This window comes from Pimephales promelas, chromosome 13 (genome assembly GCF_988280905.1).
Source record: "Pimephales promelas chromosome 13, fPimPro1.hap1.1, whole genome shotgun sequence".
NCBI lineage: Eukaryota > Metazoa > Chordata > Actinopteri > Cypriniformes > Leuciscidae > Pimephales > Pimephales promelas.
This window is the reverse complement of record NC_142781.1, coordinates 19,003,414-19,019,406: the sequence shown is the minus strand read 5'-3', so window position 1 is coordinate 19,019,406 and position 15,993 is coordinate 19,003,414. Positions and strand designations below refer to the sequence as shown.

General features: G+C 35.2%; 1 protein-coding gene across 3 annotated transcripts in view; it reads left to right on the top strand.

Annotated features, from left to right (window-relative positions):
- Nucleotides 1-15,993, top strand: part of clocka (clock circadian regulator a) — a 61,245-nt gene that overhangs the window by 22,914 nt on the left and 22,338 nt on the right. For all 3 annotated transcript variants that reach the window (XM_039692115.2, XM_039692114.2, XM_089118566.1), the window contains 3 exons: nucleotides 10,620-10,681; nucleotides 10,990-11,216; nucleotides 12,500-12,592. In XM_039692115.2, coding sequence (XP_039548049.2) covers nucleotides 12,573-12,592 — 20 coding nt within the window. In that variant the 5' untranslated portion in view covers nucleotides 10,620-10,681; nucleotides 10,990-11,216; nucleotides 12,500-12,572. The remainder of the gene's footprint in view (nucleotides 1-10,619; nucleotides 10,682-10,989; nucleotides 11,217-12,499; nucleotides 12,593-15,993) is intronic.

Genomic DNA, 15,993 nt, shown 5'->3' with positions numbered 1-15,993 from the left:
ATGCCTGAAATAGCTGCCCGGAGGCATTGCAAATATGGCTCAGAGTAAACAGAGACTTTCCTTGGGACTTTATAAAGAATCGAATGAATTGATTAATAATTGACTCTATAAATTAATGACTCGATGACTTACTCATTTAGACATTTACAACAACCTACTGGCAGTTTTAGTTTCTTAGTATCATTTCATTTAAAGAAACAAAAATTTTTTTGGGGTATAGCTGAGAAATTAAAAATCTGTTGATTCTTACCCTCATGTCCTTTCAAACCTGTATGACCTGTATGTCTTTCTTTTTCAGAAATAACTGAAAATGAACCTTTGGTCTAATAACACATTGGTACCTAGTCAACCGCTTTCTGAGATTTTGAGTTTTGAGTTTTATCTCTAAAAAACTGTTTAGCATATAACGCTAGTATATGGGGCATAGAGTAATGAAAAATAAAAATCGCTAGTTTATACCACTAACAAGGCTCAAATAGCCCCTCACTAACACGGTAGCATAATGAGGGTCCCTACATGCAAAACGAAGCACTGAGAACTTTGTAAGTGTACAGACAGTTTAATAAGAAGATATTTTATCTCGACCAGTCAAACCACGAACAGATAAAAAAAAATGACTCAAAAGTTTTATTTTATTTGATCAATTGAATAATGTACTGTATGTGTTCGCAGTGTTAGGTTTACTACTAAGAGTTGGCTCCCGAAAGAGAAGAGTTCTTCTCCACTTAAATAAAAAACCATCCATTTCAGTTCATGTTCCCTTGCCGTTTTCTAAAAGATGTGCAGTGGTGTGACATGTGAATGGAGTTTGCGCTGAGAGAGTGAGTGAGTAATTCCCTGCCTTTCTAGACTTAAATGGTATGGATGTCATGTCAGGTTGATAAGGAGAAATAATGATTACATACTGCACTGTATTGGCAATTTAACCAATGTTATTTATCTTAACGGTAACTACACCTAAAGATAACACGATGTCGCTAGAAAAGAACAATTACATGTTTCCTTGGGAAAATTATGTTGGGGTGGAATGTAGGGAGGAGGACGGCAATGCTATAAGTGGAAACCTATTCTTCAAACATGGAAATCACTGCGCTGCAGATTTGGACATTAGAGTTTCCTCATGATTTTCAGTGCACATTAATTATTTTACAGCTGTGGTCGTATTTTTGTGAGGACAAGTATACATTTAACCAATGTATGTGTTTCAGCTGGTTGCGTGTTGTGTTTTTGTGATTTATCCAGGAAGAAATAAATATCACAAATAGCGAAGAAGCTTTCTTGAAGAGCGTATCTAGATGATTGTGTAGATTGCCGCATGAGTAATGGAGAAAATGCTGAGAGAGAGAATATGAGAGGGAAACTCTGCTGTGGAGGAATTCAGTACATCTATTTTTACCCTGCTTAGTGAGAGTGGTTGCTATGGCATTGCCGATGGACACCGTTGTCATGCCGGCATCTCTGTGCGTGCAGAGCTGCGCCGAAGATCCATGCTGGAGTGACTCACATCCTCAGAGCTTTACTGACCTACATCTGAGAGAACACACGCACGCAAACACACAGCGAGCCTGTAGAGACTTGATCTGACTGAGAGAAGGGAAAAAAGGAGAGTGAGAATGTGTGTAGGCACCTTGCATGAATTTATTAAAAATGGAAAGCAGACTGTGCGGTGGAAAAAAAAAATGAATTTGGACAGGAACGGAACGGAAAAGGCCATGTTTGGTTATCTCGACTGTATTTATACAGTTAGTAATTGTGGTGATTTTAAGTTTGTGTTGAAAATTAGACATTATTTCAGAGAGTTTAAATTTAATTAGAAAAAGTAATTTGACTAAACATTTAACCAAAAATGTCTCGTGTGAAACACGAAAGAAGTTTTAGCGATACAAATCGCGATACGTCGTTATGCGTAACAATTTACGTTTTTGTGCATTTGGACAGACACTTTTATCCAAAGAGACTTGAATACATTTTATCAGTTCATGAATTTCCTAGAAATTGAATCCATGAGCTTTACATTGATTGCGCCATGCTCTGTTGAGTTACAGGAATGCCACCTGTTGTGTAAACTAAACTGAAACTAAAACTATAAGAAATGTCTTTTAATTGTAAGTAAAACTGAAAAAAGAATATATATATATATATATGAAATTAATGAAAAGTATGTTCCCTCGTCAAGTTGCCAGTAAGTTGAAATACTAAAATGACTAAAACTAAAATAAAAAAATAAAACAATTTAGAAATATTTTCAAAATGCAAAAGCTAATAAAAATATCAATGGCCCATAACAATATTGAAATAAAATAACATGAAAAAGGATTTTATAAAGAACTAATTGAAAATATGAATAAAATAGATATAAATACAGATAAATGATTCCATTTAGAAATATGAAAGTCTACGGATACTGATAACCAATAATCTTCATATTTGAAAGTGATAACCTATAGATTGGCCGATAACTCTAAATTTAAATCTAAACTTTGCCTAGTTTGAACCAGTGTATTTTAAAATTAATTTTACACTCCTATAGCCAACTTTCTTTATACAAAAAAATCTATTGCCTTACAAAGAAAAAAAATTGTGCAGACAAATCATTTGACATCATTACTTGCATATAAATAATCAAAATTCATGTGTCATAAATACATTGGATTAGCTAACAGGCAAAAGCTAATGAAAGGATTTTAATTAAACCATATTGTTGGTGAAAATAATATGAGAAAAATTAAAGTGCTAGATGTTAATAATAATGTGTCCATGTTCAACATCTAAAATTAATAGTATTTTTTATTTTTTTTTAAAAAAACAGCATTGCTGTTTGAGCTTGGCGTGCTGAAGCTGAATAGCTGAATGAACACCGGGAAACTAAAGCACTTTATTAGAAGGTTAATTAAATCAACGAAATGCATATGAGATTAATCAGATATTTATACAATTCACAACACTTTCTTACTATAGTGTTCTCTTTATAAAGTTTAGTATATGACAGTCCCATTAGTTATTAATGTCCTGCATTGCTGTTTGAGCGGCATGCGCTGAAGGTGCTAAGGATGGTCACCCGTATTTCAATATACTGTACATCACTGTGTGTACAGTTTAATATATACACTCACCAAAAGGATTATTAGGAACACCATGCTATGTTTGACCCCCTGTCTCCTTCAGAACTGCCTTAATTCTACGTGGCATTGATTCAAGAAGGTGCTGACAGCATTCTTTAGAAATGTTGGCCCATATTGATAGGACAGCATCTTGCAGTTGGTAGACATTTGTGGGATGCACATTCAGGGCACGAAAATCCCGTTCCACTACATCCCAAAGATGCTCTATTTGGTTGAGATCTGGTCACTGTGTGGGTCATTTTAGTTCAGTGAACTCATTGTCATGTTCAAGAAACCAATTTGAAATGATTCGAGCTTTGTGACATGGTGCATTATCCTGCAGTAAGTAGCCATCAGAGGATGGGTACATGGTGGCCATAAAGGGATGGACATGTTCAGAAACAATGCTCAGGTAGTCCGTGGCATTTAAACGATGTCCAATTGGCACTAAGGGGCCTAAAGTGTGCCAAGAAAACATCCCACACCATTACACCTCCACCACCAGCAGCCTGCACAGTGGTAACAAGGCATGATGGATCCATGTTCTCATTCTGTTTACGCCAAATTCTGACTCTACCATATGCATGTCTCAACAGAAATCGAGATTCATCAGACCAGGCAACATTTTTCCAGTCTTCAACTGTCCAATTTTGATGAGCTCTTGCAAATTGTAGCCTCTTTTCCCTATTTGTAGTGGAGATGAGTGGTACCCGGTGGGGTCTTCTGCTGTTGTAGCCCATCCGCCTCAAGGTTGTGTGTGTTGTGGTTTACAAAAGCTTTGCTGCATACCTCGGTTGTAACGAGTGGTTATTTCAGTCAAAGTTGCTCTTCTATCAGCTTGAATCAGTCGGCCCGTTCTCCTCTGACTGCTTTAGGGCTGTATTCAACCAAAGAAATCCTTAGTCGACCAAAGTCGAGTCCTGCTCGACGATTAGTCGACTAAAAAAAAAAAAAAAAAAAAAAAAACGTGATATTTTGATTAAACATTTTTTAAACAATTGTCATTGAGCATTTATAAAACAACAACGAAAAAACATCACAAATAAATAAAACTATAATAATAATATAATTCTTTGAAAATTAAGTGATTTTTTAACTGCAAAAAGTGAACAGCTCTGTCCTAGGTCTATAGTAACAGTCACAATCGCGCACCTGACCACACCACACGCTGCAAAAAATATCTGCCACTGTGCCACATAATGAAAAATCCCAACAAAAACTCTCGTTTATACAGGCTTTATATTCTTCTTTACTTTCAAAGCTATGGGTTAACTTTAGTCCTGACGATCAAGGCGTTTTAAACAACACTCAAAAAAACCCAAATAACTTAAAAACAATCCTATAATAGGCTGTACCGCGTATAGGTTTATTTTCGTTTTGTTGCATTATTTAGGCTATTTTCAAATGCGTCAAGTGTACAAATAAAAACGAAAACATTAAGAAAACACAATCTATTGAGTCAGCATGATATAGCCGTTAAAAGGCTGCTCACGTCTTTTGCGCGCTCAAGTTCGATTTTAAATGTAGGCGCGCGACTTGCGCGCTCATAATGGCAACGCGATCGCCTCCCTCCACAGTCTTGTCGTCTTTGTTTTAAAATGCAGCCAGACAAAAGATTTATATTTCCTGGACATTTTGTCGACTAAAGCCAAAACAAGCAGCGTTCTAACAGAATGAATACAGCATCCCTTACCGAGCGCGAGCAGCAGCGCAGCCAGCCACAGGTGCGGTTCCCGAGTGTATTATGTGTGTGCGCTAAACTGTGGCGCAGTTACAAAAATAGCCTAAATTAAAGCATTTTAAAGTTGGGGACAAAACATAGGCTAATTATATTTAGAATACAGTAATAAATAACTGATTATAAATGAATAAATATCAAGGAGTAAGTCATTGAAAAATTCCTTCTATTGGTAAAAAAAAAAAAAAAAATGCAACTGGTCGACCAATAAGAATGTCAGTCGACCACAACGGCATCGACCGATTAGTCGACTAAACGACTAAAGTTGACAGCCCTAGACTGCTTACATTATTAACAAGGCATTTTCACCCACAGGACTGCCGCATAGATGTTTTATTCCTTTTCACACCATTCTTTGTAAACCCTAGAAATGGTTGTGCGTGAAAATCCCAGTAACTGAGCAGATTGTGAAATACTCAACCATTTAACAACCATAAACCTAAGACTGATGTGGCCCCAACAACCATGCTACGCTCAAAATTGCTTAAATCACCTTTTTTTTTCCCTCATTCTTACGTTCAGTTTGGAGTTCAGGAGATTGTCTTGACCAGGACCACATCCCTAAATGCATTGAAGCAGCTGCCATGTGATTGGTTGATTAGATAATTGCATTAATGAAAAATTGAACAGGTTTGCCTAAGAATCATTTAGGTGAGTGTGGCCAGTGATGTATATCGAAATAGGCACAGTAAGTTTTTTCCCATACAAATAAATTATGATCATATAATGAAAATGAATGCTGACTACAGAATGCAGATATAAGAGGAGCTTCAACATAAATATCTCCTTTGTTTTACACAAAAAAAAAAAAAAACACGACGATGATTAAATAAAGACAGAATAAAAAAAATTGAGTGAACTCAACTGCCCTTTAAGAGCTAAAATAAAAAGCAAATGACAACGCAGTGGAATCCTTAATTACACAGTTGAAATGTGTATATCGTCCAGGTAGTTCAAGATATGTGCTATTGTGTGAAAATATTTAAGTAATAGGGCAGTTTATAGCGTACAGAGCACCTAAGGGTAGTTGTGGGTGTCAAATAGACCTCATTTATCTGAGAGCAGAGAGCGGAGGAAGAATTTGTTTGTTTGTCATGTGCTTGTTATCTGACTTTAACCTAGTGCTCTAGGCAGATCTGGTTTGGCTGACTTTGGTCGAATAGGTAAATGTCACTGTCGCTGGAGAAGCCTGAAAGATGTGGTTTTGTAAGCCTGTTTCCTTCTGCTATTTCTCCCATTTTCCTTCCTTTCTTGTTCTTGTTCGCTTTTTATTCTGCTCGCTGTTGGTTAGCTGAGAGTTTTATAGGCGTTTGATTGGCTGGAAACCCCTTTAGTTTCTACCTTAGCAGCATATGATTGGCTGCTGTTTGTTACTGATTTGCTGTTGGTGAGTGTGTGGTGACTCAGCCTGCCGCATGATTGGCTGCAGCTGCCTGAGCTGTGCTTAAGTCGCAGTAGAAGAGAGAAACAGTGAGCGAGAGAAGCAAAAGTAGGTCACTAGGTCAGCAGGTCAGTGAAGCATCTACTGACATCACAGTTACAAAACCATTGCTCAGCCTACTGTTAACGCCACAACCGAGCAAGAAATGCCGGGGACTGCATTACTTCCTATTTCTTTTTCTCTTTTGCTTTTATGTCTTGTTTTATCCTTTTTCACATGATGTTTTTTTTTTTTCACAAGCCCTCCCCCTCATTTTTTTTTTCTTCTTGCATGCCGCCTTATCCCTTTTTCTTCTCTCTCGTACCCTCTTTCATGGGTTTACATGCCTTGCTTTTTGTCAATCATCTTGTGAAATTGACTGAACAGAAAATATTTGACTCTATCCTACTTCTTTTTCCAGTTCTCCATTGCCTCTCCACATGTGCCCTTCTCATGTTTTCCCAGAATCCCCCCTGTCCCTCTCCCTTTCTGTGTTCTCCCCCATTCTAAGAAATCCTTAGGATATCTATTTTTGTATGTGCAAAGGACATGTTTTATGTGTTAAGGAAATATATGTGGCACAGAGTCGGAGGATTCCTCTTCTTTATTATCCCTGTAGTGAAGCAATTCAGTTTTCATGTTGAAATGGAACTCCACCTTGATTTTAAGTTATTGTGACTCGTACAGTATCTGGAAATATTCTAATAGATATTCCTGACATTTTTGAAAATCAATAAAAAAGAATGAACAGTATATTATATTATATATTATATATATATATATATATATATATATATATATATATATATATATACAAACAGATACATATTGTATATACTGTACATATAGTTCTGTGTTCATTCTTTCTTGTTAATTTTCATAATTGTTGGAAAATTCCAATTCAGTTTCGTGTATTAGAGTCTGTGATGTTACCTGGGTAGTGCACACGTATTTTACTAACAAGATTCTGAATATTCTATTTTACTGAATATCACATCCGACATAACACAATTTAGTATAGCAAAACATTATATTATTAAAAAAAAAAATAACATCATTTTGTTTTTCAAATTCTGTCTCTCATCACTCCAATTGAAGAATGACCCAGTTGCATGTGATTTCTTTTTTTCTTCTTTGAGCTCATAAGAATCTGTGGGTGTGTTTAGGTATGCGTGTCCGTTCTGCGTGTGAATGTCATACAGTACGAAAATGAACTGACGCCACTCCAGAACTATTGCTCAATCCGCGTGGTAGCTGATAAGTCACGGTAACTTCTAGCACTACGCCATGCTCTTTCTTGTTATCCTTTTTATAGACCATTGAAATGCCCATGAAGTACAAGCTTGTAAACAAGAACAACTGACTGTTTTTGGCAGGGGGACAAATACAGTAATGTGTTCTATCATTATGCAGACTGACAGAAGGCTTTTCTCTGCATGCAAAAAATGAATATCTTTATGGGAGTTTTAAGAGTGTCTTAGTTGTGCTGGGAGATTTAGGGGTGCTTTCACACTAGTGAGGGCTCTGCGTCTGTTTGACGTCAGCGCTTGTTTAATTTGGTTGGTGTGAAAGTGGTTTTCTGAAGTTGGGGTGAGCACTAGTGAATCATAAAGGTGCAAAGCCTTGGAAAATTGGTCTGAAGTGAAGCATTCCCAGATAGCAATATTTTTTTTTTACTTATTTATTGCATTTAGTTTTATTTTATGATTTAATTTATTTTATTTTGTTGAGTTTTTTTAAATATTTTATTTTCACTATGATTCATAATTCGATTTGTTTCGTAGTTTCTAAATATTTGTATTTTTTGTTGCCTTTTTAATGTTTTATCTTGACTATTTGTGTGTTTCTTTACAGTAACCATCTTGGCCAGGACATTCTAAAAACATATTTTAAAAGCTTCTTAATAATAAAAATAATATGCAGAGTTGTTAGCTAGTTATTAGCAGTTGTTAGCTGTTCTTGGTGATGGTATATGTCACCCAAATAATTCTGGGTAAAAAGAGACTTGCAGAGGGAAATATGATTGAATCAAACTCTAGTCTGTTTGGACTTGACAATCAAACCAAGTAGGGAAAAATATTTGAGAGAATTAGCCAAAAGACAGTCCGTGAACTGTATTCTGATAGTAGTAATCTTGATAAGCACATGCACTTTGACCCAACGTTTATCACAAACCTAATGCTTATTATAGACATGAACTGGGTCAAAGCTGCTACTTCTGTTTGTGAAGTTGTGTAAATTCACACATGCGTTTTATTTTTAAGCATAATGAAGGTTATGATGAAAAGAACAGAATGCTCTTGTCTTGATTCAGAAGATGCTCATTGATTACTGGAGTCTGCCTGTTCTAGACATGGAAACCTAATATGAGTGATGTGGCAATACCGCACCACCACTGCTATATATAGACTGTCCTCAGGGGTGTGACTGCCTTTATTGCACATGCACTTTCCTGGACACGTCTTTCAGCTTGTTAGGGTACTACAGCTTCTACAGCTCACTCACGACTTCTTTCATGCTGGGTAATTTCCATAGAGAACCAATGCCTGTTCTCATTTTACCAGAGTTGCATACAGGAGTACAAAGAGTTATGCACTCCCACATGAAGGGAAGCATATATATATATATATATATATATATATAATATATATATATATATATATATATATATATATATATATATATATATATATACACAGACTACCGGTCAAAAGTTTTAGATCGGTAAGATTTTTTATGTTTTTAAAAGAAGTCTCTTCTGCTCACCAAGGCTGCAATTATTTGATAAAAAAAAAAAAAAAAAAAAAAACAGTAATATTTATTTATTCCTGTGATCAAAGCTGAATTGACAGCATCAATACTCCAGTCTTCAGTGTCACATGATCCTACAGAAATTATTATAATATGATGCTCAAGAAACATTTATTATCCATGTGGAAAACAGTTTTTTACATTTTTATTTCAGGATTCTTTGATGAATAGAAAGTTCAAAAGAACAGAATTGATCTGAAATGGAAAGCTTTTGTAACATTAATCACTACCATTCAAAAGTTTGGGGTCAGTAAGAATTTATATTTTATTTTTTGGGGAAAGAAATTAGAAAACACTTTTTTTCATCAAGCATGAGTTAAATTGATCAAAAGTTACAGTAAAGACATTTATAATATTACAAAATATTATATTTTAAATAAATGCTGTTCTTTTGAACTTTCTATTCATCATAGAATTTTGGGGGAAAAAATGGTACACGACTGGTTTCAACATTGAAAATAATAATGTATGTTCTTTGAGCATAAAATCAGCATATTAGAATGATTTCTGAAGGATCATGTGACACTGAAAACTGATGTGTAATCAGCAACAGTAATGATGTTGAAAATTCAGCGTTCAAATTACATTTTACATATATTAAAATAGAAAACAGTCATTTTAAATTGTCATAATATTTCACAATATTACTGTTTGTCATTTTTTTTTTTTCATCAAATAAAGCAGCCTTGGTGAGCAGAAGAGAATTCATTTAAAAACATAAAAAATCTTACTGATCTAAAACTTTTGACCGGTAGTGTATATATACAGTATATATATATATATATATATATATACACGTACTGTATGTATGTATATGTGTGTTTTTTTTATATTACATTTTTTTATATTTGATCTTTTCTTATTTAATTTCTTTTTATATCTTATTTTTATTTTATTTCATCCAAAAGGGCAAATTTAAAAGAAAACAAGATTACTATCCTATATGGATTTCTTTCTTCTGTAGAACACAAACAGAAAATATTTAGAATTTGCCCCCATCCTACAATGAATTTTTTTTTTTTAACAAGTGAATGTAAATGACTACTGTGATTTGTACAGTGCACACCGGACTGCAGTTAACTGGTAATGACAGTGAATTCTGAATGTTCTTATGAATGTTTGAACTTCGGCCCTGCTTTTACAATATTAACTGTTTATCTTTGGTGGAGAAAGTCTTGCCAAGTCATCTATCAGGCTTGGTAGTCCATCACAACATCTGTGGCCTGTTAGTCCAGGGTGAAATGTTAAATGTCAGTTCATCATTTAGGGTATAGCGGTAATGATGCTTTTCCCCTCTGTGTTACAGAATGTTTAACAGTTTAACTTCAAGGTCATAACTCTTCCCAGGCTTACTGAGTCAACGTGATGTTTTTATCTTGAAACCTGAACGTTTCGTGTTATGAGTTCAGATGTTTTTTGTTTAATTTTATTTTGGTTATAAACTCCTTAGCACCAGTTATACTAATGTATTATTAGTTAATCTAATGTAATTGAAGCTGTTTTCTCAGGTGCCTGCTGTTTATTTGACTAATTTCTGTTTCTGTTTCAGATTTAAGAGCAGATTTACAGTGGTTCAGGAGCGTGGCTGCTATTACAGAAATAATGACATGAGTGAGTTTATTTATTTATTCCCAAAATACTTCAAAAATTACAATTCAGTTGTCTTTAAAATCACAACATAATTAATTTCTTGCCAGCTAAGCTTGCATATTTATTCCCAATGGAACTATTTACAATTTAATTTAGGCTTTTTTTATTTCATATCTTGACAGTTATTTCATGTGACATATATTTTATTAAATTAAGCATCATCTCTTCTAAACCTAAAATGATTTAAGGAATATATTTAACGTGCTACCTTCATTACATACAGTATAAAATAGGTAATCATAATGCTGATTGTATCTATATTTTCTTAGGTAGTGCTAACATGTGGTGCCTCCAGTCTCACACCCGACTGAAAGCACACACACCCCACAGGGACCCACAGCAGGCCTTTCTACCTTGACCTCAGAATCCTCTGATTGACCCCGCACACGAAAACATTCATATTCACACGCACCTTCTGTCTTGCCCAACGATTGTCCTCATCCTACATCCTGTGGCAAGCTTTTCTCTTCCTTCCTTAGAGCAAGCACGCCTGAAGGTAAGTTTGCTTTTGAATGAATTACCATATTTAATGGTTGTTTATCCCAAATGGGTCATTGTTGCATTTTAATTAAATAACAATGTGGGCGTTTTTATATAAAATGAATTACAAATGGGGAAAAACACAAAAAATACATCTTACAAGAGATGAATATATCAGGAGCACTGGAGCAGTAATGTTGTAACCACGGTTAGGATGCCAAAAGTACCAGAACTTCACTACAAGGTAGTTGATTTAGTAAAATAAAATAAAAAGATTAGTGAAATAAAATACTATGCCATTCTTTCAAGAGTCATTTTCAGCCTGTTCTCTTCCCAAGGTGTCATCTAACTTACGCTTTTGACCATGCATCAACCTCCGACGCTTTAGGCACCCTTTAGCATCAGTTAGATGACGCTATCTTAGTGGTCTAACCCTAACCCTACCCCAGACCTAAACCTACCCACGTCATCTAACTGACGCTAAAGGGTGCCTAAGCATCTGATGTTGAAGCATGGTCAAAAGTGTCAGTTAGATGACGCCTTGGGATGAAAATGCGTTGTCGTTTTGTCTTATGTTAAAGTCAGCATAGAAAGGAAGTTGTCATCGTTTTTTTTTCCCTGTTGTGACGTATATATATCCGAGTGAAACTAGTTCTCAAGAAAAAGTTGATCTGGACTTGATTTTGAGTGACAGGCCTCATGCCAGAACACATGTCTTCAGAGAAGAGATAATGTTGCTTATCATCATGTTATTTTCATTAAAGATTACAAGGGAATTTAAAAGAAAAAAAAATGTTGTGCACTGATCAATTATTTCGGATAAATACTGCAATATTTCATTATAAAAAGAATTATGGAAAAAAGTTTTAGAAAAAAAATGTCAAAGAATAAGATCTTTACATTTAGACCTTGCAGTCTAAATGCAACTTAATAGTTCTTATGGTTATTTATTAATTTATTTTTTTTAAATTATGAATGTTTTCTAATTGATTCTGAGACTTTAATGCTGGTAGATACCTGAAAAATGTCAAGCATTATGATCTACTTTATTTATGTCTTTGTTCAAGTTTGTTTCTTGCAAAGCTGGAAGCACTTACTACTACATTTAATTTTTGTAGTAGTAAATAACTGGTATTTGTATTTGTATGACTGCTGAATGTTTGGTATCGTGACAGCCCTAATAAAACATTAGTGAAGATTTTAAAAATGTATTTTAAGGAGTGCCTTTTAAATAAACACCTTTAAATTGCATTAAATAAAAAAAAATAAAATTGTCATTGTTCTTGTTTTGTTACCCAGGTTAATGTACAAATGTCTACCTCACGCTTAAAGATCCTCTCTCTACAACTGCGACCCTGAACACACTACAAAAATGACCTCCAGCATAGACCGGTAAGTCCTTGGTCGACCCTAAACCATCCTTGGAAGAATCAATTCTCTTAAAAAGATAGTTCTCTCAAAGATTAAAATTCTGTCGTCATTTACTCTAACCTGTATGAGTATTTCAAACCTATATGAGTCTCTTTCTTCTGCTGAACACAAAAGTAGATATTTTGAAGAATATGGGTAACCAAACATTTGATGCGTCCCATTGACTTCCATAGTATTTTTTTTTTCCTACTATGAAAGTCAATGGGGCCCATAAACAGTTTGGTTACCGATATTCTTCAAAATATCTTTTTTTGTGTTCAACAACTTGAGGGTAAATGATGAGGGTAAACTATCCCTTTAACAATAGCCAAACACAAAAATCATCAGAAGAGCACAGAACATCAATAAAATGGCTAATAAATCTCCATTATTATTTTCATTTCAAACCAAGACCGTTCCTGCCCTGCACCGCATTACAGCATATTTTGCCCGACACCGTAACCATGGTTACAGTTACGGTGCAGCAGAGATGAAGCGCTCCTATTAAACAATCTTAATATCCATGTTCGTAAACAGGTTTCCTTCCCTCTGACATGCAAATGTAACACACCCATGGCGGGTTGCTATAGAGACAGCAGTGAATGGAATGACATTAAACATGCCCACTCTGGCCGGCCCTGATGCACCCGGCTTTTTTCTAACTGGTCGAGCCTGTTGAGTGACAGTGAGATGGGCTGTTGTGTGGCAGCGGTGTGGAATTTTTCCAACTAATCTCTGGATTACCGCCACGCTGAATAGAGCAGCAGCTCCATTTCCCTCTCTCAAATGTTTCCAGGTGAAGTAACTGGAGATGGCAGTGGCACCTACGATCGAAAACAGAGACTTAAAACCATCTCACCATATGGCGATTGAACAATCTGTATTTTCTTATCTTATTCAGTGAAATCCTCTCATCTCTCAGACACTCGTGAGTGGCCCTTCACACAGGACACGCTCTAGACAGAACTCTGGGGGATTTCATATGCATTTTAACTTGTACGAATTTTGCTTATGGTTTGTGTTGATTGACTTGAGTGAGAAAAAAAGGCAACCTCTGACATGGGATGAGAAGCACTTGTTTTTTTTTTCCCATTTTTTTTTTAATCTAAAATATTATTTTTTTATTTGGTATTATTAACAATTTTGAACATTTGATGTTCAGAATACTGAGTTGCATTTTATACTAGCGTCTTTAGTACATGGATTGCATGTTAGTATAATTATGATAGAACTAATAGCAATGTAAAAGCTGCTTAAGGAAATAATTACATATTAAACATTTATTTATTAAATATTTATTTTAGTAGTTTATTTAGTTTACCATAATAATAATAATAATACATTACATTTATATAGCGCTTTTCTCGACACTCAAAGCGTTTTACATAGAGAGGGGAATCTCCTCAACCACCACCAGTGTGCAGCATCCACCCGGATGATGCGACGGCTGCCATAGTGCACCAGAACGCTCACCACACACCAGCTTACTGGTGGAGAGGAGACAGTGATTAAGCCAATTGGTATATATGGGGATGATTAGGATGCCATGATGGACAGAGGCCACTGGGCAAATTTGGCCAGGATGCCAGGGTTACACCCCTACTCTTTCGAAAGACATCCTGGGATTTTTAAAGACCACAGAGAGTCAGGACCTCGGTTTAATGTCTCATCCGAAGGACGGGAGGGACGGATAATGTAGAAATTACAAATTTATTATACACTTATTATTATTATTATTATTTAGCTATTATTTTATCTGATGCCAGATAAATAACACAATAAATGTGCTATTTGCTGTTTATTTTGTAATATTTTTATTTATTTTCATGCGATTTCAAATCCAGATATCCAATATCCTGGTACTGGATAATAAATAATGATATGATTCCGCAACATCGAAAGAAGTTGATATTTAATATGCAGCAGTTAACATTATTCTTAATATTTATATAAAAAACCATACCCCACTGAAACTCCTCGTTCTTTTTTTAATTATGGTAAATGTTTCGTTTTCATAATAGTTTTTTTTAATTCAGTCTGAGTTTGTAATTAACTCTGGTAACACATTACAATAAGGTTCCATTTGTTAACATTAGTTAATGTATTAAATAACATATACAGTTACAAATGTATTGCCCATTGTTAATTCATATAAATCTTTGTTAATGTTATAAAAAAATACAGTTGTTCATTGTTTGTTCATATTAGTTCACAGTGCATTAACTAATGTTAACAAATGCAACATTTGATTTTTATAATGTATTTACTAATATTAACTAATAAAACCTAAAGTGTTACCTTAACTTTGTTTAATGTGGTAAGCTGTTTTGCACTCATATTCGCTCATTCTGAAGTGATGGGACTGGTCTTACAGTTCAACCAAAGTGAAACTACCATGCCCTTAAAGTGCAAACGGATACATTTAGACTTTACCACACAGTGACATCTATCATGATTGCATTTTTTAATATTTATACATTTGAACCACTATGACTTTGGGACACATCACAGTTTGTCAAGGTTCTCTGTTTTTTTTAGCTGTCATTAATTCTCAAGCCATTCATGTCACATCTCATGTTATAGTGTTTATGTCAGGTTTAAGTTTTAAAATATGCTGAAATATAAATATGCACATATGTGGGGCAAGAAAATGTCAGATTAAATTTGAGTAAAAACCTAAAACTTAGTTCAGCATAACTAGTTAAACATCCAGCGAGCTCGTTGATGAACATTCCAGCATTATGACACATATTTTCTTGTTGATACAACCAAATATGTTTAGACATTGGCCGTTTCTCAATATGCCTTCTTGTCTGTACTTGTGTTCTTGTGGACTTGTAAAACGTCATCAGTGGCGGCCCAAGTACTGTCCCAATACACAAGTTTGCAATTAGGCAAGAACGGTTAAAAATCCCGGATGTGTTCTTGACACTCCCATTTTATCGTGGATGCATCGGTTGGTAACTTTTGTGAACTTGACGGCAGAAATATCCCATAATTCATTTCGGCATTCGCGGAAGGAGCGGGAAGCAGAGAGAGGCAGGTCAAAAGTTACCCGAATATTACCAGCGTTTTTTTCCCGCCGTTGGTTATAGCAATGTACACAAACAAACAACAGAAGCAGAATTAAAATGAGACAGCTGTTGCTTTATTGTTATGAATATACATTACATTGTTGTGGTGTATGTAGAGTAATCCCTTAGGCTTGGGCGATAAAGCCTGGCTGTATAATTCTCGCTATGTTTGGGCACTGCAGACGGCGTCTGTACGGGGGTACTATTGCACAATAACAGCAAGAACACATCGTCTCAAACTATCAGCAGCGTTCTGTGTGCTCGTCACCTCGTGAGTTCGTTCTTCCAAGAACAATTAGCAAGAGCTTT